Below are 23,097 nucleotides of genomic sequence, written 5' to 3' on the forward strand. Positions count from 1 at the left end.
GATAACTAAAAGAAGCATTAGAGGAAGATAAGCTGAGCAGGGATTTCAGTGTAGAATACTTAAAGCTGGGTCAGTCCTTTAATTTAGGCCCCACAGGGAGGGTGGGAGGGAGGAGGGGGAGAGGTGTTGCTTTTGAAAGGACATGATAGGGCTGACCTGGAGACATTATTGGAGGACCACAAGGAATTACTTAACCCACCTGGATCATTGTTAGTTATGACACTAGTTCAGCATAGTATTCCCACTGGAAAAGAGCAGCCTGTATACAAGTTTATGAATCAGCAGCTCTGTGATGGAATTATACAGGAAATTACTAGTACCTGGGGAGCACCTGTTGTCATCATTCTGAAATATTCCTCGGATGGTAGGGAGGCTTATAGATTCTGCTGTGACTACTGATATTTATGCCAATGGACAGTTATGGACGTCTACTAAGTGTGTAACATTACAGAAACCTTAACTATTTAGGGCAATTCCATTATTTTATCACCATGGGTTTGTGAAGTGGGTACCATCAATTAGAGATAGCACCAGAGGATCAACTAAATGCTGTGTTTATGGTTCCATCTGGTCACTGCCAGTATCACTGGATGCTATTTAGTCTGAAAAATGCACTAGCACCTATTAGATGAAGTGATACAAGGTCTGAAACTGAAACAGTGCATGACAGACCAGGATGATGTCACTGTATTCCAAAGACCTCTATGAGCATGTGGTGCATCTACAAGAGGTCTTTGATTAGTTATGTGCAACACGAATGACTCTTAGTTTAGAAAAGTGTCACTTCATATTGCATGAGCTTCACTATTTAGGCCACATTATCAGCCAGGATCTTGTATGAATTGACTCACAATATGTACAAGCCATAAAGGATTTCCGAATGCCTTGCACAGAAAAGGAATTAGTTGTTTCTTCATATAGGTAATTTCTATAGAAAATTCATCCCAAAATTTTGAGATGTAGCAAGACTACTTATGTATTAATAAAAAAAGGAGTAAAATTTTACTGAACTTCAGTCTGTGAAGCAGCTTTTGAGTTATTAAACAATTTACTAACAACTGGTTCCATCCTTACTTTCCCAGACTATTAGAAAGAGTTTACACTATTGTGTAACAGTCATGCTCTAGGCTGTGTTTTGAGCCAAGAGATAGATGGGAAAGCACACCCGACAGTCTATGATTAAAGAGAGCTCAGTAAAGTAGAGGAGAATTATTCAACTACAGAAAAGGAAATGCATGTGCTCTTTGGCATCACCTGTTTTCATTGTTACCTTTAATGGATGACATTTTAAGGTCATAATGGGTCACACAGCACTGAAATGGCTTTTATGACTTAAAAATCCAACTAGTCACATGACTTACTGGGCTTCACAGCAAGTGAATTTGATTTTGAGGTTGCACAACACACAGGAAAATCTCATGGTAACGCGGACGGACTTAGTCACAAATTATGTGCTGCAGAGTGTACTAGTGTAAGGGCAGAACAATGATGTGAAGTGCTAGCTGGTGATGTGGATTATCAGCAGTTCAGGAAGCAAGTGAATTCAGCACTGATGACAAAGTGCTGTACAAGCAAATGAGTTGTGGTCACCATATAGCTGTGCCACCAAGTTCATGATTACAGTTTGGCAGGACATAGCGGATGACATGCCACAGACCATCACATTGCAGAAAATTATTGTGGAAAATGAGGAAGCAAGATGTAGAGCATTACATAAAGGACTGCATTCCTTGCGTGCAAAGAGTGGAGCTGAGTTGTCAGTGAATTACAAAGATTACCAGAGACAAATAGACTATTCCAAATGATTGTTATGGATGGTCTTGGCCCCTTTGCACAGACATCAGTAGGGAATCTCTAAGTATTAATTATAATTTAGCATTTCTCATGTTTGTGGTCCTGATCATTATAACAAATCAATGGCAGAAATGGTGGCCCAGGCTATGGTTAACCAATGGATATTGAAGTTTGGAACACCAGAGACACTGATAACTGACCAAGGCACTAAGTTTATGTCCAAGTTATTAAAGCAATTGTTTCATTGTTACTCATGAAGAAGTTATGAATAAGTGTTCTACACCAGCAAATGAATGGGGTGACAGAGGTACATAGAATGATAAAAAGAATGCCAAGTTATTAGATAGATAGTAACCATAGTGATTGGGCTTCTACCACTGTATGAAGTAGCAGTGTATAACTTCAAGATCCATGATAATATGGATTTATCACCACATGAGATTGTTTTTGGCCAAATGATATGCTCCCCTTTTGAATTATGCAAACCATCCCTTCCAGTAGAAGATATATCTACTAAATAGTACCCTCCCCTTTTGAATTACACAAACCCCACCCCCCAATAGAAGGTATATCTGCTCTTTGAAAGTTTAATAAAGTATCTGGTGCCAAGTTAAAAAGATTAATACAAAGGCTCTACAATGGCAGGAAGGCACTAACTCTCACATGCTGAAGGGAGAAACCAAAAAGTTCATTTTGCATTACCAAGGGTCTTATCAAGTAGTCGAGATGACATCTCCTGTTGATGTCAAACTGCAGCTTCCAGCTTGAACCATAGTTATGCACATTAAGATGAATTTTCCCATTTCAGGGTGTACCAGAGGCACTGCCTCAATTACCGGCAGCTCCTTCTGAATGGGGGAAGGAAAATGGCTGGAAGAAAGGTGAGAACAGGCAAGTAAGGCAAGATATACCTTCACTTATTCCAAAGTTCCAGTATACCTTGAAGTCATGAGGTGGCATTGTGAATTAATTGAGGAGGCAAGATGTATGTGAATCTTGCGGGTTTTCTTCTTAGTTATCAGGTATATTTTTGAGTATATATTATCATTATGTCTATGTTTGTGTTGCTTTTATGAAAGACATAGTACAATAAGGTGGAACTACCGCTGTGACATATTTTGACACTGATCTGAGCTACATCTAAAGTGTGATAACATAAACAGAACTGTCCACACCAAGCATATCCCAAATACAAAATATGCAAGTAGGCACTCATAAGAAACTGTTCTCTGTAATAGGTGGGCTGTAATTTTTTTTTTTTTTTTTGGTAGGGTTTAAGGGCGCTCAACTGCTGAGGTCATTAGCGCCCAGTCACTGGTGTTAGAGCACAAGGAACCTGCTAAAACTCAAGGGGATGGGGGGACATCAAAAGGACCTGACAAAGATGCAGATGAAATAAGTAAAAAGGTTAAATGTCTTTGGTCAAGCCAGTTAAAGTTATAAAACGCAGAAGACGAGCAGCTGCTCGAGCGTCATCAGCTAAAACATCCGGTAAGGTAGATGGCAGGGACAGGACAACACGAAATTGACTAAAACGGGGACACGACAATAAAACATGGCGCACCGTTAATGCCTGACCACAAGGGCACTGCGGGGCTGGGTCACCAGAGAGCAGGTAGCGGTGGCTAAACCGGCAATGCCCAATCCACAACCTGGTCAGAAGGACCTCCTCGCGCCGAGATGGTCGGGAGGAAGTTGTCCAAGCAGTTGGGAGCGGTTTTACTGCCTGGAGCTTGTTTCCTTGGAGGGATGACCAAGCATCCCACCACAAGGACACAAGCCTCTTACATACATCCCCACAAACGTCAGATGACGGGACACAATGGGAGGCTGGCCGAGGCTGGAGGACTGCAGCCTTGGCTGCAGCATCCGCAGCCTCATTCCCAGGCACTCCTACATGTCCGGGGACCCACAGAAAGCTGACAGAACCGCCATTATCAGCGAAAGAATGGAGGGACTGCTGTATTCGTTGAATCAAGGGATGGACCGGATAGGGAGCCCCAAGGCTCTGAAGAGCACTGAGGAGTCAGTGCAAAGTACATACGATGAATGGCGGTGGCGGCGGGCATACTGAATGGCCTGATGGAGAGCAAAAAGCTCGGCCGTAAAGCTGGAACATTGGTCAAGGAGCCGGTATTTAAAGGTGGCGGTCCCGACGACAAAGGCACAGCCGACACCATCGTCAGTTTTGGAGCCATCGGTGTAAATAAAGGTGTGACCAGCAAGTCGAGCACGAAGTTCGACAAACCGTGAGCAATACACTGCAGCCGGAGTACCCTCCTTCGGGAGTGAGCTGAGGTCGAGATAAATACGAACCGGAGCCTGGAGCCAAGGTGGTGTCGGGCTCTCACCCTCTCTGAAGGTGGTAGGGAGGGCAAAATCCAATTGTCGAAGCAGGCGACGGAAGCGGACTCCGGGGGGCAGCAGGGCAGACACATACAACCCGTACTGACGGTCGAGAGAATCGGCGAAGAAGGACTTGTAAGAGGGGTGTTCGGGCATAGACAACAGCCGGCAGGCATACCGACACAGCAGTATGTCGCGCCGGTAGGTCAATGGTAACTCGGCAGCTTCAGCGTAAAGACTCTCGACAGGACTAGTGTAGAAGGCTCCGGTCGCAAGACATATCCCCCGATGGTGGATGGAGTTGAGCCGGCGTAAGAGGGATGGCCGAGCGGACGAGTAGACGAAGCTCCCATAATCCAGCTTCGATCGGACTATGGACCGATACAAGCGAAGCAGGACAGTGCGATCCGCTCCCCAAGATGAACCGCTAAGAACTCTGAGGACATTAAGGGAACGTGTACAACGGGCCGCCAAATAAGAGACATGTGGAGACCAACACAGTTTCCGGTCCAACGTGAGCCCTAGAAACTTAGTTGTGTCCACGAATGGGAGAACAACGGGACCGAGATGTAAGGATGGCGGAAGGAACGCTTTATATCGCCAAAAGTTGATACAAACCGTCTTCTCTTCAGAGAACCGGAAGCCATTTGCCACGCTCCATGAGTAGAGGCTGTCTAGACAACGCTGGAGGCAGCGCTCCAGGAGGCATGTTCTCTGGGCACTGCAGTAGATCGCGAAGTCATCGACAAAGAGAGAGCCTGAGACATTAGGTGGAATGCAATCCATAATTGGATTGATCGCGATGGCAAAAAGGGCTATGCTCAAGACGGAGCCCTGAGGCACTCCGTTCTCCTGGAGGAAGACGTCGGACAATACGGAACCCACACGTACCCTAAACTTTCAATCCGTTAAAAAGGAATCAATAAAAAGGGGCAGACGACCGCGTAGGCCCCACTTGTGCATAGTGCGGAGGATACCTCCTCTCCAACAGGTATCATAAGCCTTCTCCAAGTCGAAGAACACGGCTACCGTTTGGCGCCTTCGCAAAAAGTTGTTCATGATGAATGTCGACAAGGTCACAAGGTGGTCAACAGCGGAGCGGCGGCGACGAAAGCCGCATTGGACATTAGTAAGTAGTCGTCGAGATTCAAGAATCCGAACTAACCGAGCATTAACCATGCACTCCATCACCTTACAGACACAGCTTGTAAGAGAAATGGGGCGGTAACTAGAAGGAAGGTGTCTATCCTTCCCGGGTTTGGGTATAGGAACAACAACGGCGTCACGCCAACGCATGGGGACCTGACCTTCGGTCCAGACGCGATTGTAGGTACGAAGAAGGAAGCTTTTGCCCGCCGGAGAAAGGTGTGCCAGCATCTGAACGTGAATGGCATCTGGCCCCGGAGCAGAGGACCGGGACAGTGCAAGCGCACGGTCGAGTTCCCGCATAGTAAAGGGGGCATTGTAAGTTTCCAGATTCAGCGAGTGGAAGGAAGGTCGTCGAGCCTCGTCTGCCTCTTTCCTGGGAAGGAAGGCAGGATGGTAATGGGCGGAGCTTGAAACCTCCGCGAAAAAGCGGCCAAAGGCGTTGGAGACAGCCACAGGATCAACAAGGACCTCATTACCTGAGGTCAGGCCAGGTACTGAGGAGTGGGCCTTAATGCCCGACAGCCGGCGCAGGCTACCCCAAACAACGGAAGAGGGAGTAAAACTGGTAAAGGCGCTCGTGAAAGAGGCCCAGCAAGTTTTTTTGCTGTCTTTGATGACTCTACGGCATTGCGCTCGGAGTCGTTTGTATTCAATACAATTCGCCAATGTAGGATGGCGGCGAAAGGTGCGTAAAGCACGTCGTCGAGCACGGACAGCGTCCCTACAAGCCTCGTTCCACCAGGGGACGGAAACGCGACGTGAAGAAGAAGTAGTACGAGGTATGGAACGTTCGGCAGCATGGATAATAACAGCCGTGAGGTATTCGACCTGACTGTCACAGCTGGAAAAATCGTGGTCCGGAAAGGTCGCCAGGGAGGAGTAAAGTCCCCAGTCAGCTTTCAGTATGTTCCAGCGCGAAGGACGTGGGGATGGGGTGTGGTGCAGGAGACGAACGACACAGGGGAAGTGGTCGCTCGAGAGGACATACCACTCGAACCGACGGGCAAGAGTGGTAGAACAGATCGAGAGGTCCAAGTGGGAGTAGGTATGAGTAGAGTCCGAGAGGAAAGTCGGGGCGCCGGTATTGAGGCAGACAAAATTGAGATGGTTGAAGACATCCGCCAAGAGTGAGCCTCTTTGAGAGGATGCAGGAGAGCCCCAAAGGGGATGATGGGCATTGAAGTCGCCAAACAATAAGAACAGCGGGGGAAGCTGATCGATCAGGTGCATCATGTCAGCCCGACTAACAGCAGATGACGGTGGAGTGTAGACGGTACAAACTGAAAAGGTAAAAGCAGAAAGAGTAATGCGGATAGCTATTGCTTGGAGTGGGGTGGTCAATGGGATGGGATGGTAATAGACATCGTCCCGAACGAGCAACATGACCCCACCATGAGCTGGGATACCGTCCACAGGGGCGAGGTCATACCGCTCCGAGGTATAGTGGGAAAAGGCAATACGGTCAGTCGGGCGCAACTTGGTTTCCTGGAGACCAAGGACGAGCGGACAGTGCAGGCAGAGGAGCAGTTGTAATTCCTCCAAATTAGATCGAATACCTCTTATGTTCCAATGAAACAACGCCATTGCTAGTCAAAAAGTTGGGGGAACGAGATGGGGAAGAGCTGGTCACCTCGATGGCCGCGGAGGGCCAGGTTGCGAGGCAACAACGCTACAACTGACGGCAGGCGGATCCGGTTCCATCGACTCGTCGCCAGCTGCGGCCGCTGTTCCTGATGGTGTAGGAGGGGCCGCATCATTTGCCGACAAAAGGCCGGCGGAACGCCTGGCAGCACAGCGTCCCGGCGAAACTGAGGACGGCCGGGAGCAGCGACTCACGGATGAAGCGTCAGATGAAACGCGCCGGGGTGGAGAGGGGGATAGAGACTTCTTCTTGGAGGCCTTCTTGGAAGGCCGAGGAGGCACAGGGATGGTGGGCTGGACCCGAAGAAGGTCCTCACGCGCGGGGTCCGTTTTGGAACGCCGGACCTCGGAAGCTGGGGTCCGGAACGTTTCCCCGATGGACGCCTGAGAAGAGGATCGCTTCTCAGGTGGCGTGGGGGGAGGAGGAGGAGGAGGAAGGGTGGCCCCTGGGGCAGGGGGGGTGGGGGCCGCGGGGGAGGAGGAGTTGGAAGGGAGGGATTTGGGAGGCGGAGGCAGAGCCCCCTGATGGGCAGAGGAGGCGGAGGTGATAGGATAGAGGTGAGGATACAGCGGAAGGAGTGGACACAACTGAGGCAAACGAAGTGGCCAGTGACACGGGATGAAGGCGGTCATACTTCTTCCTGGCCTCAGAATAAGAGAGCCGATCCAGAGTTTTGATTTCTTGTATCTTTTTCTCCTTCTGATAGGCGGGGCAGTCTGGGGACCTAGGCGAGTGGACGCCAGGACAATTAGGGCACCGAGGTGGTGGGGTGCAAGTATGTTCCTCACGAAGAGGACGTCCACAGTCGCCACAAAGGGGCTCAGCCTCACACCGGGACGACATGTGCCCAAAGCGCAAACACCTAAAACAGCGCATAGGAGGCGGGACGTAAGGTCGCATGTCGCACCGGTAACACATCACCTTTACCTTCTCCGGGAGAACGTCCCCCTCGAAGGCGAGGATAAAGGCCCCAGTGTCGATGCGACGGTCTTTGGGGCCGCGCTGGACTCGCCGGACGAAATGCACGCCGCGGCGCTCCAGGTTGGCCCTGAGCTCCTCATCAGATTGTAGCAGGAGGTCACGATGAAAAATAACCCCCTGCGTCCTATTTAGTGCCAGATGTGGGACAATGGAGACTGGGATGTCCCCTAGGCGGTCGCACGCCTGGAGTGCCGCCGATTGTGTGGCAGAGGTGGTCTTGATAAGAACGGACCCTGATCGCATCTTTCTGAGAGCCTCGATTTCCCCGAAGACGTCCTCAATGTGCTGAACAAAGAACATGGGCTTGGAGGTGGCGAACGTCCCCCCATCTGTTCGAGAACAGACCAAATAGCGGGGGAAGTACTTCGCCCCAAGCCGGCGGGCCTGTCCCTCCTCCCATGGAGTGGCCAAGGGGGAAAGGGCAGGAGAACCAGAACTAGAAACGGTACCTTTTCTTTTGGAAGACTCGGCCGCAGAGCGACCTGATACGTGTTGACGTTTCATGTGCGAAACGTCCGCCCCGATACCACCCACTCCGACCAGGGGCTCTCCCCACGGGCGCCACCCAGCCGCAGCAAGGGCCACCTGGCAGGATGACCATTGCCGGGAGTCCTGATGCCCCAAGGAGACGGGCATCTACTCCTTGGCCAACGTGGGGAGGGTGCAGCTCAGGTATCGGCAGTAAGATCCCTGTGTTGTCAGGGGGCTACAACCTAGAGGGTACATGACGACCCCACCACAACGGGCTGGCTACCGTGCTGGATTTCTGGTGCCATGGAAAGTCCATTATGATCACTGGTGCAGATGGAGATGCACTATGGGCGTAGCTTGTACAACCCATCAGGCGTTTAGGCCCAATTTGAGGAATAATGGGTATGGTTACAACGCCGGTACAATACTGAGTGCCAAGGTCTTAGTGCACTGAGGACCAGTGGTACACCATGTAAGGTGTCCTTCCCCAAAAGGCTCGTACTTCTGTAGAATTTTGAAAAATGGAGGTCAAACCCCAAGGGGGACCATCACATTAAGGCCAAAACATTTGAGACTCCTTTTAGTCGCCTCTTACGACAGGCAGGAATACCGCGGGCCTATTCTTACCCCCGAACCCGCAGGGGGGAGGTGGGCTGTAAGAACGGGCAAAGCCCAAAACTAGTCAGTAAGTAAATAATTAGCAGCTGAGAACGGGCAAAGCCCAAAACTAGTCAGTAAATAAATAATTAGCAGCTTTGATGCAAACAGAAATATATTTTCTTCAATATTTGAGAGCTGCAAGACAGGACATACTAAAAAACTTTCTAGAGGCTGTCCAGGAAGTTGGGATGATCCAGGAAGTAGGGATGAATATTAAAGTGCTATGGAACATACAAAATTTATTGAAAACTTAATGTTTCTTTTATGAACACATTAAATAACTTCTCCCATTTATGTGTGAAAAATTATATTCCAAGGCCGCACGGCAATGAGAAATGCATTCATTGAAGTTCTCGATGACACATCTGTTGGGATACCAATAATAACCATTTTAATTTCATCCTTCTATTAGTGTATTGTTTTTGGTCTGTTCATGTACACTTTTGATATCACAAATCCCCACACAAAAAAGTCACAAGGCATAAGATCGCATGATCTGGCAGACTATTCCTGGTTGCCACGCAAAAGAAACTTTTCATTCAGTAGAGCAGTCATTTCATGGGATGTGTGATACGTCGCACCATCGTTTGAAACTAAAAATTGTTATCTTCATCAGCAACAGGGAAAAACCAATCAGAAAGCATGTTTCAGTAATAGTCACTGTTCACAGTGATGGCAGGTCCCTCATCATTTTCAAAAAAGTCGGGGCCGATCACTCTTCCTGCCCAGAACTCACACCAAACAGTCATGTATTGTGGATGCATCTCATCTTCCACAGTCACTTGCAGATTTTTGTTACCCAAATTCTGCAATTCTGCTTATTGATGAATCCACTGAGGCAGAAGCGCGCCTCACATGAGAAAATTATTCTTTTTGTGAAGTTCTTGTTCTCTGCTTGTCGAGCCAAGACCCACTGAGCAAATTGATGTCTCTTTCCATGATCTGCAAGCTTCTGCTCTTGTGTAAGTTGTATTCATGCATTTCAGGTCTTTTGAAAGGATTTCATGCAGTGAACTTGATGATAAATTCAGTTGTTGAGCTTGTTGGAAAACCAATTTTATGGGGCTTGCAGTCACATTGTCACGCATGACAGCAATATTTCTTTATGTTCAAACAGTATGCAGTCATCCTATTTTCATAACGTTTAAAACAGAACCTGTAATCTCAAATTTCCAGATCAATTTAAATGAATCTGAGCAGCACTATGTCCAAGAGTCACACACAATTCACAAATGGTTGCCATGGGACTTTCACTGATTTTGTAATAACTTTTTATCTCTTGGATATATTGCTCAGTTGTCATTTGCTCAGTGATGAAAATAAACATCAAACAATAAAGCCCACCACACAAAAGCTATCAGGCTACTAACGGGGAGGGTCACAAATAACAAACATGAAAAAACCATGGCTACCAACCACCATATGGCAAAATGGTGCAAAATTCAAACTTGTCCTTACTTCCCAGACAACCGTTTTTTACGAAAGAAGCTCATGAGTGAGCACAAAGGACACATTTTCATTTTAGGTAATAGGTTATAGTAACTTTTAAGTGAAACTTTCTTTGTAATGTTAGTGGAACCTGAGCATACTTAATTTAGTCTAGTAGAGAAACATTGATGTTGCACAATGCAGTACATTATTTTGTTAAAAGTGTAGTTTGTATAGACTTGTAGCAGTGCTGGACTGGCAAGCACTGCCTGCCCCACAAAACATACACATACAGTTCCTAGGTCATGCGAGCACACCATTATGCTCTGAGGCATCTGAAACTAAGAGACCTAGGGAGGTTGTCATTCATTATAAGTGAAATTGATTTTTTTTTTTTTAAGATATCATCACACTGGATATTCTCAGTGGCAAATGCAATAGTCATCATAGTACCTGCTATGATTAAGACATACTAGTTGATCTACCTAGCAGATTTACCATTCAAGATCCAGCCTTACTTAAATGAGATGCAACACCAGACCTTTCTCACCTCCCTGGATCAGATGGTAGCCTCACAAAATGATTCTGTGATGATAGAACACCTGCTTGAACATGTGAAAAAGTACAGGACCAAACATCGCCATTGACTCATCACCATAGCAACTACCATATCAGCTTCCTGCTTAAGTCTGATGATCAAAAGTATCGTGTACTGCCATCTCAGGTGTAGAGTTGCCCAAATATCACATTTACCATCCTTTAGCCTGTGAGTTGATACTACCTGTGTTGGTAACAGTGAAGAGGTGACTGATCATCAGAGCGCGAAGTAAAGTAGTGCAAAAAATGGGACCTACGAACTCCGTCTTTGAGCATCGTAGGAATGAGACAGAGTACATTGTGTAATAAGGAAAAGGGAATGATGACATGTAAAGGTGAAAGTTACTCAAGAAGAGTGTACTCCCGACTCATGCAGGATAATGTAAAGTGTAAAGACAATTGGACAAATATTAGTGTTACTGTTGAATCTAGTCTCTCAAGTAGCAATGCAATTGGCCAAATTTTCCTGAGGGTGAAGTGTAATGATATGGGCCAAGGCAGGGGCCCAGAGCTGTAACTAGGGCAGAGCAACTGCTGATTACCACAGTCAACAATGTGCTTAGGTCAACACCCCTTGACATGCACCTGCTTCCATGCTGTCATCCTTCCATGGTTCAGACTAATGCCAATGGCAACAACTGGGCCTAGGACACTGGCTGCTAATCTGGAAACTTCTGGGTAACCTAGGAATGTGGCAGTGGTAAACCTTTCACATGGTCAGTTTCAGACATCTGTATTTAAACCCCCACAGCCAGTCTGTCATCATCAGTACAGCTGGGCCACCCTGTGCTGCCACTTGATGCTGTACTCATGACACAGCCACCACCACTGTCACCAGCCTGTAAGCTGCTGATTGCTCCCCGACTGCTTAGGCCCTTGCCATCCTCAATTGTGCCACTACCTCGTGATCCAAGATGAGAAGTGAGATCCACTAGCTTTGTGCCGTGGGCATCCAACACTGCCCTCTGCCACTTTCCAGTCTGGAGTTCTGTGTTCAATATCCTGGGAAATTCTGCCGGCAGACTGCCTTGCTCGGGTTGTCAGTTGTGTTGCTGTCCTGCCACCCTGATCAAGCAGCGGTTGTCCGCTGCAATGCAGAGGCATGAAAGCTGTATGCTACATTTCAGTCCCCCAGAAACACTTGTATCAATGTGTTGGAGCTAGCATGCCTGATTCCAATGTTCAATACCCACCACCTGCTATCTGCAGACACCCTGCTTTAAGTTATTTGTATTTGGAAATAAAAGAACTTTAACAAAAGCTGGCTGCCTACATCATCTGTACTTCATCCACCTCCGGCATAGAGCCAGTTGCCCACACCTTCCTATTGAGACCCACTATTACGTAATTCAAGAAAGTAGCATGCAGTGGTTGCTTGTGCTGCTTAAATTTATATAAACTCATTCCACATCTATGAAGGCTCTCTTTCACAATAGAATTTGTAAAAGAGTTGTCACTGGTATTGTGACAAACGGTAACAGGTACAATGGCATATACTTCCACTCATCAAATTTTGCACTATTTTCAGAAGATTAACAACATTATGACACATAAAACTGTAAACTGTGATTGTACCATTTGTTTTATAGCTTGCTTTGTGCTTGAAAGAATTTTAAGATCTATAATTCCACTGAGTTTCAACTCCATTTCTCTCTCCTCTTTCCTCACTGCTAAACAGTAATGCCATACTGAACAGGCATCCTGTCCTTATAATAAGTGTGTCACATCATCTTATAACAAGGTGTCCAACATTGTCAATAGTAATCATCATCCTTATTTGTGACACTGTCTCCATACAATTAATTTTTTAGATGATATATTATTCTATTCTGTAAGAATATTTGTGGTGTTCTGTTTTACTTACTGTTGATGAATAGACAATCTCTTCTCTTAAATATTTATTTTCTCCTGCTGAATTGTCAAATAATCCCCAGTCCATTTTAATGTCCCATGTGTATGAGTAGCAAGAACTGAGTAATGATGCCAACAGCCACATGTAGAAGAATGGGTTTTTGTGTTTGTTACTGTCATCTGGAACAAAATAATGTCACTTTACTATCAATTTCCACTGACCACTTGCAGTGTGACCTCTGACATCACTATGGCCATACTAAGTACAAAAACCAAAGGAAATAAATAAAACAAAGGAAGGTAACAGTTTGAGATTATTCATTTCTGCATCAGTATCAGAAAGAGGCAAATAAGATTATTATATTAACAAATTGTAACATGAATATTTGTCATACATATGCCAGGATCACAGTCAAGATAGCTTTGTAGTGGGAAAGTACTTTCAGGAAGGGTAATGGACTGAGAGATATATTTCAGGGATCTCAACCAATTTAAGAAACCTCTCAGGTTTACTCCATTTTGAATGTACATGAGAACTCCCCTCAGGAAACACAAGAAGACACCAGCCTAAGTTAAGAAAGGCCAACACTAAAACTCCAGTAGCTTAAGTTAGAAATCTGGGAGGGAAGACTGAAGGGAGACACTGACTGGAAAGAAGGTGATGCTGGAGGCCTCTGGAGTTCGCTGGAGCATTTGGAAGAAGACACGTTTCTCTTGACAGGGGGCTCTTGGTCACCTGACTGCAAATTTACCATGAGATTGTTTACTGAAATGTATTAGTTTAGCTGCATAGCCCCTCTCAGAATTTGTAGTTAGCATAGCAGTCATTAGGTCTTCTACACATATCCCTTACTTGAATTTCAACAAAACTGAATTACCAGAGGTAGAATGAAACAATACATAAATTTTAAACAAAGACCAACTATATGGCAGTACATTATTCTGTGATGCTGATACTCTCATGTTACATTCTGTGCATAATTTTAACAAAGTATCTATCCAAGGCAATTGCATGTACTTCACATATATGCAGAAGAAAAGCATGTTTGATTTGGGTATTGCGAGGTGGGGGGAATATACGATATGTAGTTGTTAAGACAGTTTTGTTTTCTTTTATACAAACCTTTATGCATTTTGAAAAAACATATTTAATCCCAATTGTAGTGTTTCGAAAATTTCTGCATAAATTCTAGAACCACCCGGCCTTCTACCATCTTGAACACATGATATTTTAGCTGTGAGAGTGGGATGATAGAATCCTACCTACTGTGCATCACATGTTTGTGTGTGCAGGTTTGAAGTTTGTCGTGAGAAGACTGTAGACACGGCAGTTAAACGGCACCAACAGGTACTTGTCGGTCGATCCATGGAAGTCATAGTGAAAGAGCAAGGAAGAACTATGGAACTTCTGGGTTATTCTTTGCTAACCTTATCAGTGACCATTGTTTTAAATAACACGAACATTTGAGATTCAGAATTCTGAAAAAAACTCTTATCTTGGACTTGCTGGGGGCAAGACTTATTTTACAATTTGTTTGTAATAGAGTTATGGTCGTTAAGCCAACTCTTTTTTGAAATGTACTTAATTCTGTTTCTAATGTGAGATGATACGAGTGACTTACAAGAAGTCAAAAGTTTATATGCAAAGTGTGAATTTTGCCCTTTATGAAGCTCAAATATACAGATAGTTGTTGAAAAGTATTCTTCGAGTACCGAATTACTTCACAAGTAGAGAGAGAGTCATTACGGTTCCTGTAACTAGCATCCTTCTTCAGAGAAGAAGTTTAAAGAGACTCCAGAAGCTGGCTATCCAGAGAAGAAGATCGGCTGTGTTCACCAAGTAAGTCGACTCATATAACAGAATGGGAAGTTTGCACGTACACTTCACACACTCTTAGTCATCAAATCATTAGACAATGAACAACAATTATGTGTATGTGTGTGTGTGTGTGTTTATAGTCACTAAGGAACAGACAATTACAAAAATTTCAGAAGCATAACTGGCCACAGTTTGTATAATTGGAGTATCACTTTTCATTCCAGTACTGACTATTACCTTATCATCATCCCAATACTGACTGTAGCCCTAATCATCACATTCCACATTCCAATTTGCCCATAAGAGAGCTTTACATGAGGGATATTCAGCAAATAATGTTACAAGATTTTTTTATGCAAACACAAATGCATACATTTCAATGAAGCATAGAGGAACAGTAGCTTAGATATTACGTCATTTTCCCACATAATCACCATTTACTTCAATGCATTTTGTAAACCATGTTTTTTAATACCTGCATTGTAGATGTCTTCCACCAACTCCTTAAACCATTTCTTCACTTTTATTTTCACCTCATCATCATCAGAAAAGTGTTTTCCATGCACATATTTCTTCACTTTAGGAAATAAATGATAGTGTCTAGGCATGAAACTGGGACTGTGAGGTGGGTGATTTAAAAGATTACAATGAAATGAGGTCAGTAATTATTGCTCTGCTAAGTGGACTGCGGTGTAGCATTGTCATGAAGGAGGCCGACTCCCTTTGTTAGCTTTCCACAGTGTTTTTTTCTATATGACTCTGTAGAGTTTCTTGAGTGTATCGCAGTATTATGTAGAGTTGATTGTTTAACATCTGAGCAGGAATACAACAAGCAGAATCACTTTTCTGTCCCAGAAAACAGTTGGCATGACTTTTTGAGCTGGGGTTTGCTGAGGTTTGAATTTTTTTGTTGTTAAACAGGATCGAGTGCATTTACTCTTGCCTGTTCTCTGTGGTATGGTGGTAAACTCATGTTTCAGCCCCCATCACTGTGGAGTTGAGAAAAGTCTCTCAGTCACTCACAAAATGATCAACAAACTCATGCTTGGCCCTGACTGTTGATTTTGCGTTCTGCAGTAAGCATGTCCAGAACCCATCGTGCACACAACTTGTGATATCTTAGTTGATTACTCACAATTTCATGAACAATGGTTTTAGAAACTTCAGGATGCAATTCATGCAGATCATCAGTGGTCACATAGTGATCAGAATGAATATGCTTTTCAAGTGTTTGTACCAGTTCATCAGTCACCAGACAGAAGTCCACTTCTTTCTTCATCATGAATTTCTGTTCTTCTGAAAGTGAAATTCTGTACCCATTCTGTCACATGTTGCCATGACATAACCTCTTCCCCCTACACTGACATGATTTTGTGATGAATCGTTGTGGTGCTCATGCCCTTGTCATCCATTTAGTGTATCACAGTACACACTTTGCACTTGGTGGGATACGGAATGAGAGAGTTTGCCTTAACCATAACCACAACGACAGTCAGGACAGTACTGATGACCATTATCACTCATTCATTTTAGTGTGCACTACCATACACAGCAGTGATACCAATGTGAAAGACTCAATGCCCTTGTAGAGCTACAGGCCTTATAACTGTAGTTGCTGGATATCCCTCATAAAACCATCTAGAATGGGCAATATAATTTTTCTATTCAGCCTTATTTAAAGAGTTTGTGGCATTTTGTTCAAGTGTCCACCTGCTCCTCAAAGGAACACAAAAAAGACAGAATTGGACAGTAAAAATGTAACTGTCATACAGCCATCCGATTCAGACATTTATGAGCTCTTGATTGTGAAAGTTGCACATTAACTAAAAGCTATCTGCTTGATTAATATGTCTATAGTATTACACAATAAAGTAAGTGCAGTGAACAACAATGTTAAGGATAGGCACTACTTGATCAAATTATTAACTAAAGGACACTTAAGTCAGTTGCACGGACAGGCACAAGTATTGATTATGGCCTCAAAGGAACTCTGTAGGGACTCTATGACTAAAGCTTCACCCAGCAACCACCATCAATTACTGGTTGATGCTGCAAATTACAGGAACAGTTTGTAGAAGACTTTGATGTTTCTTAATTTTTATAACACACGCAGATATGTGAAATTTTAATAAGATTTTCACCACATTTCAACAAGGCAACTTAAGTATCACAGGATCCCCTTCACATATTCATTCACTTTCATTCATTCATGAATTCATACATTCATTATGTTCCACAGATTCCATCAAGGAGAACTTCAAGCCAAGGTATACATTAATAAAAGAGAAGCATATTTTAGAAACTTAATCTGTACACTGTATTACCTATAAACTATCATGTCGTGAATCACAGTAGAGCAGCGATTAGCAGTCTAACAACACTTTATTACACAGTCACAGAACATACAATACAACAAGTCAAAGATACATTGTCCTATGAGTAAACAAACAGTCTCTCACTTGCCAGAAGTACATCACTCTGTGACATCCTCCCCACCCTGGTTGACCTCCAAAGGTACGGCCAGCTGCACAGGACGACTAATGATATGACCTTCTGGTGTCCAGAGTATTATCGTCCTTACCCTGCTGTCTCTTCCTAGTAGTACCTTTTCTATCCTGGCCTTCTTCCACATATGTCGTGGACGAAGGTCCTCTTGGATCAGCATGATGTCGCCAGGGCGAAAGGGGATGACTCGTTCCGATGGGCGTTTAACTTCATGGTAGTTCCGGAGCTCCAATAGGTATTCTTTAATCCAACGGTTCCAAAAACTGTCACAGAGTTGCTGTCTCAGTCAGAATTCCTTTGTTAAATTGGTATTCGCTGAAGGCTCTGGTCCCGTCGGAATAGTCGTAAGTTTTTCTTCCGTCAAAAAATGGGAAGGTGTGAGTGCATCACAATCATCTCCTGGTGTGATGGGCCTGGAGTTCACCGTGGCTTCAATACTGATCAAGGTGGTGTTCAGTTGTTCTTCAGTGAGCTTTGCGAGTCCCAACACCTTCCGTAGGCAATGCTTTATAGTGCCCACCATTCTTTCCCACCATCCTCCCCACCAAGCGGCTCGGGAGACAATGAATTTCCAAGTAATACCATGGTGGGTGAGGAACTGATAAGTTTTTGTGGTGGTTAATGCCTTCCAAAGTTGGGCTAGTTCCATATTCGTGGCATGGAATGTTTTTGTGTTTTCTGTATATATCATGCACTGCAGTCGACCTCCTAGACGTATCAGTCCATCTTCTAAGAAAGGATTGTATCATGCGATTTTTGACTCTTTTGGCAGTGGTAAGTTATTCTGAAGTGCATGTAATTCACTGGGGAACGAATCTCTCTGGCCCACTCGAATCCAATACATTTTGGCAGCTGATAATTCGGTGGCTGTAAGTTCTCCTGAAGATTTATTCTTCTGATGAATCTTGTGTAGGAAGCGGAGAGTCCATGCTGTGATACTAACGAGCTTCCAGTATGAGCTGAATTTAAGTAAGTTCAAAAGGCTGGTTGGTGTAGATATCGACAAAACTTGGCTCTGGGTTTTCTTCCTCTTTTCTTCGGGAGGAAGTTGTATCATCGTTGGAGTATCGTTTGGCCAGCATTCAGGAGGGCGTGTAAGCCAAGGTGGCCCATGCCACCAAATATCCAGAGAATTCATTTGGTAGCCGAAGAGTCCACATGAGAGGTGGTCAGCAGGATTGTCTGGTCCTGGGCAGTGTTTCCATTGCGTGGGAATTGTGTGTGTTTGTATCTCAGTTACACGATTGCAAACGAAGGTCTTCCATCTGTTAAAATCACAGCAAATCCAACTTAGTGTTATTGTAGAATCTGTCCACAATATCGCATGGGCAATGTTAAAGTCTGTTGCGCGGCAAAAGTAACACAATAGTCTGGCCCCAACCACTGCCACTAAAAGTTCGAGTCAAGGCAATGTCACCTTCTTAATAGGAGCAAGTCTGTTCTTGCTACAGACTAAATGGGTTACAACGTCATCATCTAAGACAGTACAAATGTACAAAGCTGCTCCATATGCCTTTTCCGAGGCGTCACAGAATACGTGCAGCTGAGAGTCTCTTCCATGAGCTGTAGCTATCCATCTAGGGACACGTATATATGACAATGAAGGTAAGCTAGATATCGAAGTGTGCCATTGTGCCCCTAAGTCCCAGGGAATAAGTTCGTCCCAGCCAATTCCTCGGCACCATGTGTCCTGGAATAGCAATTTCCCAACAAGAGAAACAGGGGAAAACAGTCCGAATGGGTCATAGAATTTAGCCGTACATTGTAAAAGGAGTCGTTTGGTGGCTGGCTCTTCTGACGACCTTCTGATGATTTCGCTAGGATCGATATAGAAGTAGTCACCTGCAGTGTCCCAGTCTACGCCTAAAACTTGAGTCTGGGTGTGGAGTTCTCGCCCTTCTGTCCTCCAGATAGTGTGGAGTTGTTCACAGTTGGTAGCCCATTTTGATAAGGGGAGACTGATCAGTTTCATTAGGGTTACAAGTTCATAGTATATAGCTATCACCAAATTATCACCTTCTACTGAGATCACAAAGTCGTCCATGTATGCAGTCTTATTTATAAGTGGCGCTACGGTGGGAAATGCTGCTATACACATGTCGGAAAGTTCTCTTAGTGTTGCAGAAAGTAAAAATGGGGCGCAGGTCAGGCCGAATGGGAGTCTGTTAAAACGGTATTCTGTTAGTTCGTCCATCGTTTGAAGATTTCCTGTTTGATCCTGGCTAATTTTGAACCAGAAAAACCTGGTCAAGTCTTTGTCCTTTTCGTTCAAGGTTAATTGAAGGAAAGCTTGTGTGATGTCTGCGACAATAGCCGTAGAATATAGTCTGAAACGCAGCAAAATTTCCAGAATCTCTGGTAATAGGTTCAGTCCTACTTCTAATACCTCATTCAGAGGAGGTGCATTGTTTTCATGAGATACAACAAGTCAAAGATACATTGTTCTAAGAGTAAACAAACAGTCTCTCACTTGCCAGAAGTACATCACTCTGTGACATATCACTACAATGCTTAATGCTATTTGTGCTTACAGCAGTTAAATGCAATCTAATAAATTAGAAAGATGCTGATAATGGCATGTCTGGGTGAGCAGAAGAGTTTTGTTTCTATCACACACACAATATTTTGACAAGCGACCCAAACACCATCTTTGGGTACTGCAAGATTTGCTGTTGGAGTTGCTGGGTCAGTTGTTGAAATATTGTATGTGTAATAGAAACAACAATTTGGCCTGCCATTAATCACTCATGCCAAGAAAACCTGAGATGTCAAGATGCTGTTACTTTGAAAAAAAGTTTTCTGCTTTCTCAATTATGTTAAATAGCTACTGTTTGCCTCCAATATTTATGTGGTTGTATAGGGATTTTTCAAAGAAAACAATTACCTACTTCTGCCAATACAGAATCCTGTTTACAATAGACTACTTGTTGAGCAAATTTACAATGGACACTGCTGCCTGCAGTGTAGAGAACATAATAGTTTCAGTTCTTTAATCTAGGTAGTTAGATTATTGGTTAAAGGAGAGGCTAATAAGCTACATTTTTAATCTTCTTTTGAAATGATTGGGATTCCCAGTTTATTGCTTTGTTTTGGATGGAAGTTTATCGAAAACTTTTGTTGCACCCGAGTATGTAACTCTGGTATGAACCATAGACATGAAGGAAAAGTTATTTTTTCCTTCATCAAAAACCATTAAGGAGTAAACATATGGGACAGTGAGTATAAGAATTCCTTGTTCCTTAAAGAAGGCTCTATAAGATTTGTGGGAATCTAGTTTACAAACTCTTCTTACTGCTCATTTCTGAGAAATAAAAACATTATTTACTTTAGATCCACTGCTCCAGAAGATATTTCTGTAACACAACAAGGTATGAAAATATGCCAAATAAACCAAATAATGTCTGTTAGCAGTATGTGTAGAAGGAAATCTAATACATCTGTATTTGAGTGTTTGCTGCTGCTGTGGGGATGTAATCAATGAATTATGTACTTAACAATTTTAATGTTAACCTTTTTGATAGCACAATTTTCAGAGACTCAGTTTCAACTGGACCACTATGTTTGCATTTAATAATGTTCCACATATCTTTTGCTTTATTCTTAGTCAATTTTTCATTATGACTCATGCTCCTCCAAGCAAAAGATGCATTAATTCCAGTAGTTATCCATCCCTTACCCTTGCTTCTGTTTGTTTTAGGGCAAAATGAGACTAAAAATGTGTGGCAGTATGTTTGAAAAAGAATTAAATTTTTCATCTACACTGTCTTCTTCATAAATTTCTCTGCAATATTCATCCTGAACCTCTCTCTAAAAACCATCATCAAGTCACTGTGTATTGTCTGCGATAAAATGCTTTCCTTCTATGATCACTGTCAATATACCCCTTCACGTTCCCCTCCCCCACCCCCTCCCCCTCCCCTTCTCACACACACAACAGTGAAGTTATTGTAACAGTATCAACTGAGTTCTGTGTCAAAATGATGACATGTCTTTTAGTTACAATTATATTCCATATAATATCAGATTACGCTGAAGGTCAACTTTCTTCATGATTCAGCATATCATACCAAAAATGGGAGTCCCTCAATAGGTATAATTTTTGCATATGAGAAAAAACATGTTTATGGTACTGTTTACTGAACAATGTTGACTTGGGAATAGAAGGAGTAAAAACATAAAAAGTGAAATTCAGTCTTTTACAAAATAACTGACTGAATGAACTGAAGTAGATCCTTGCTTTGGTTGAGATAGCACTATTGATTCAAAAAGGGTGTTTTAAAAATGTGTCAAAAAATAAATAGAGCAGTGCTTTTATTTCAGGATTAGTTGTTCTAGGTCATGAAACTTCTCATGGACATGTTTCTATTATCTGACTAGGGAAAAAAGTTTTAGCTTTCAATAAGTGATAGCAGGTGTAGGCACAACTTCAAAAACCAAAACCAAAATAAAAAACTGACAGTTGATAGAGAAGTATAAGTAAAATGACTGGTATGAAGAGAGACATAAATTAATAATTTTCTGTTGTAGCTGAAAGTATGTTGTTATATCAGAATCAAATTTTAATATATCAAAATTTACGTTAAAAGGAATAAAGATCTATCATCAGAAGTGGTTGATCTGATGCTGATTAAGACCCTTGAAGAGTGGTGATTTCAACATAATTATATCATAAATTGATACTATGCAGAGGGAAATCCAAATTATAACTGTGCCTGCTTTTGCCTAAACATTTATAGCTTTGTATAATGTACCAACATGCTGCAGACGTGTATTCCAATGAAGCTGTTGTCTTATCTCATCTGTTGTAGCATGCAAAAGCTTACTGCTTCTTGTAAAAGAATAATGTGAATATGAATCTACTCTGTAATGTTCAACCCATGTCTGCTATTGTTTCTGACAATGATAAGTTTGTGGAATGTTTCTCCTTTCAATTCAATATAAGAGCTGCTGAAACTTTTTCTGGAGTGGTATGAGTGACAGTGATGTGCTTGTAGCTTTCAAGCCCTTAACTGTGAATGAGAACACTGGAATGTTTTCTAAAGTTGAACATGTTTCTGTGAAAGTCAGAAGGAAGCTTAGAGTCTAAGATGTTACTGATGACAAAGGCATCAGAGACAGAAAACAAACTCAGGTTGGACAAAGGATAAGGAAGGAAATCAGCCTCACTAAATTCAGGAAAACCATGGCAGTCTGAAAGTTGATGGCTATCCAGGGATATGGGCCGTGCTTCTCGTGAATACAGGTGTAGTGTCTTAATTGTCAAGGCTGGCCAGTCTGCGAATATAGTTAAACCTCTTTGTACCTCTTTTAAGTACGAGTTTAACTTCTGTACTGGTGATCTTATTTCTGCCTGAAAGCTGCTGCTGGTGATATATATGTTGGCAACTGCTAAGTCAGTCAGGTCTAGTCTTTAAGTTCTTAATAAGCCTAGTGTCAAATTCAGAGCTCCAATTTAAGTAATGTTAGAGATGATGATGTTCTGGTCTTCAGTCCTCAGACTGGTTTGATGCAGCTCTCCATGCTACTCTGTCCTGTGCAAGCTTCTTCATCTCCCAGTACCTACTGCAACCTACATCCTTCTGAATCTGCTTAGTGTATTCATCTCTTGGTCTCCCTCTACGATTTTTACCCTCCACGCTGCCCTCCAATACTAAATTGGTGATCCCTTGATGCCTCAGAATATGTCCTACCAACCGATCCCTTCTTCTAATCAAGTTGTGCCACAAACTACTCTTCTCCCCAATCCTATTCAATACCTCCTCATTAGTTATGTGATCTACCCATCTAATCTTCAGCATTCTTCTGTAGCACCACATTTCAAAAGCTTCTATTCTCTTCTTGTCTAAACTATTTA

At 43.4% G+C, this 23,097-nt stretch overlaps 1 protein-coding gene and 1 long non-coding RNA gene across 4 annotated transcripts in view; one reads left to right on the forward strand and one right to left on the reverse strand.

Annotated features, from left to right (window-relative positions):
- Positions 1 to 23,097, forward strand: part of LOC126481675 (uncharacterized) — an 81,181-nt gene that overhangs the window by 48,358 nt on the left and 9,726 nt on the right. The window contains exons 2-3 of one of the 2 annotated variants that reach the window (XR_007587612.1): positions 2,603 to 2,816; positions 14,213 to 14,441. This is a non-coding gene — a long non-coding RNA (uncharacterized LOC126481675). Of the gene's footprint in view, positions 1 to 2,602; positions 2,817 to 14,212; positions 14,442 to 23,097 lie in introns of those variants that run through there. The other variant, XR_007587613.1, reaches the window with a different exon arrangement.
- LOC126481674 (xenotropic and polytropic retrovirus receptor 1) overlaps positions 1 to 23,097 on the reverse strand; it is a 285,237-nt gene that overhangs the window by 14,485 nt on the left and 247,655 nt on the right. For both annotated transcript variants that reach the window (XM_050105607.1, XM_050105606.1), the window contains exon 9: positions 12,933 to 13,099. In XM_050105607.1, coding sequence (XP_049961564.1) covers positions 12,933 to 13,099 — 167 coding nt within the window. The remainder of the gene's footprint in view (positions 1 to 12,932; positions 13,100 to 23,097) is intronic.

Source organism: Schistocerca serialis, chromosome 5 (assembly GCF_023864345.2).
Source record: "Schistocerca serialis cubense isolate TAMUIC-IGC-003099 chromosome 5, iqSchSeri2.2, whole genome shotgun sequence".
In the NCBI taxonomy this organism is placed as follows: domain Eukaryota; kingdom Metazoa; phylum Arthropoda; class Insecta; order Orthoptera; family Acrididae; genus Schistocerca; species Schistocerca serialis.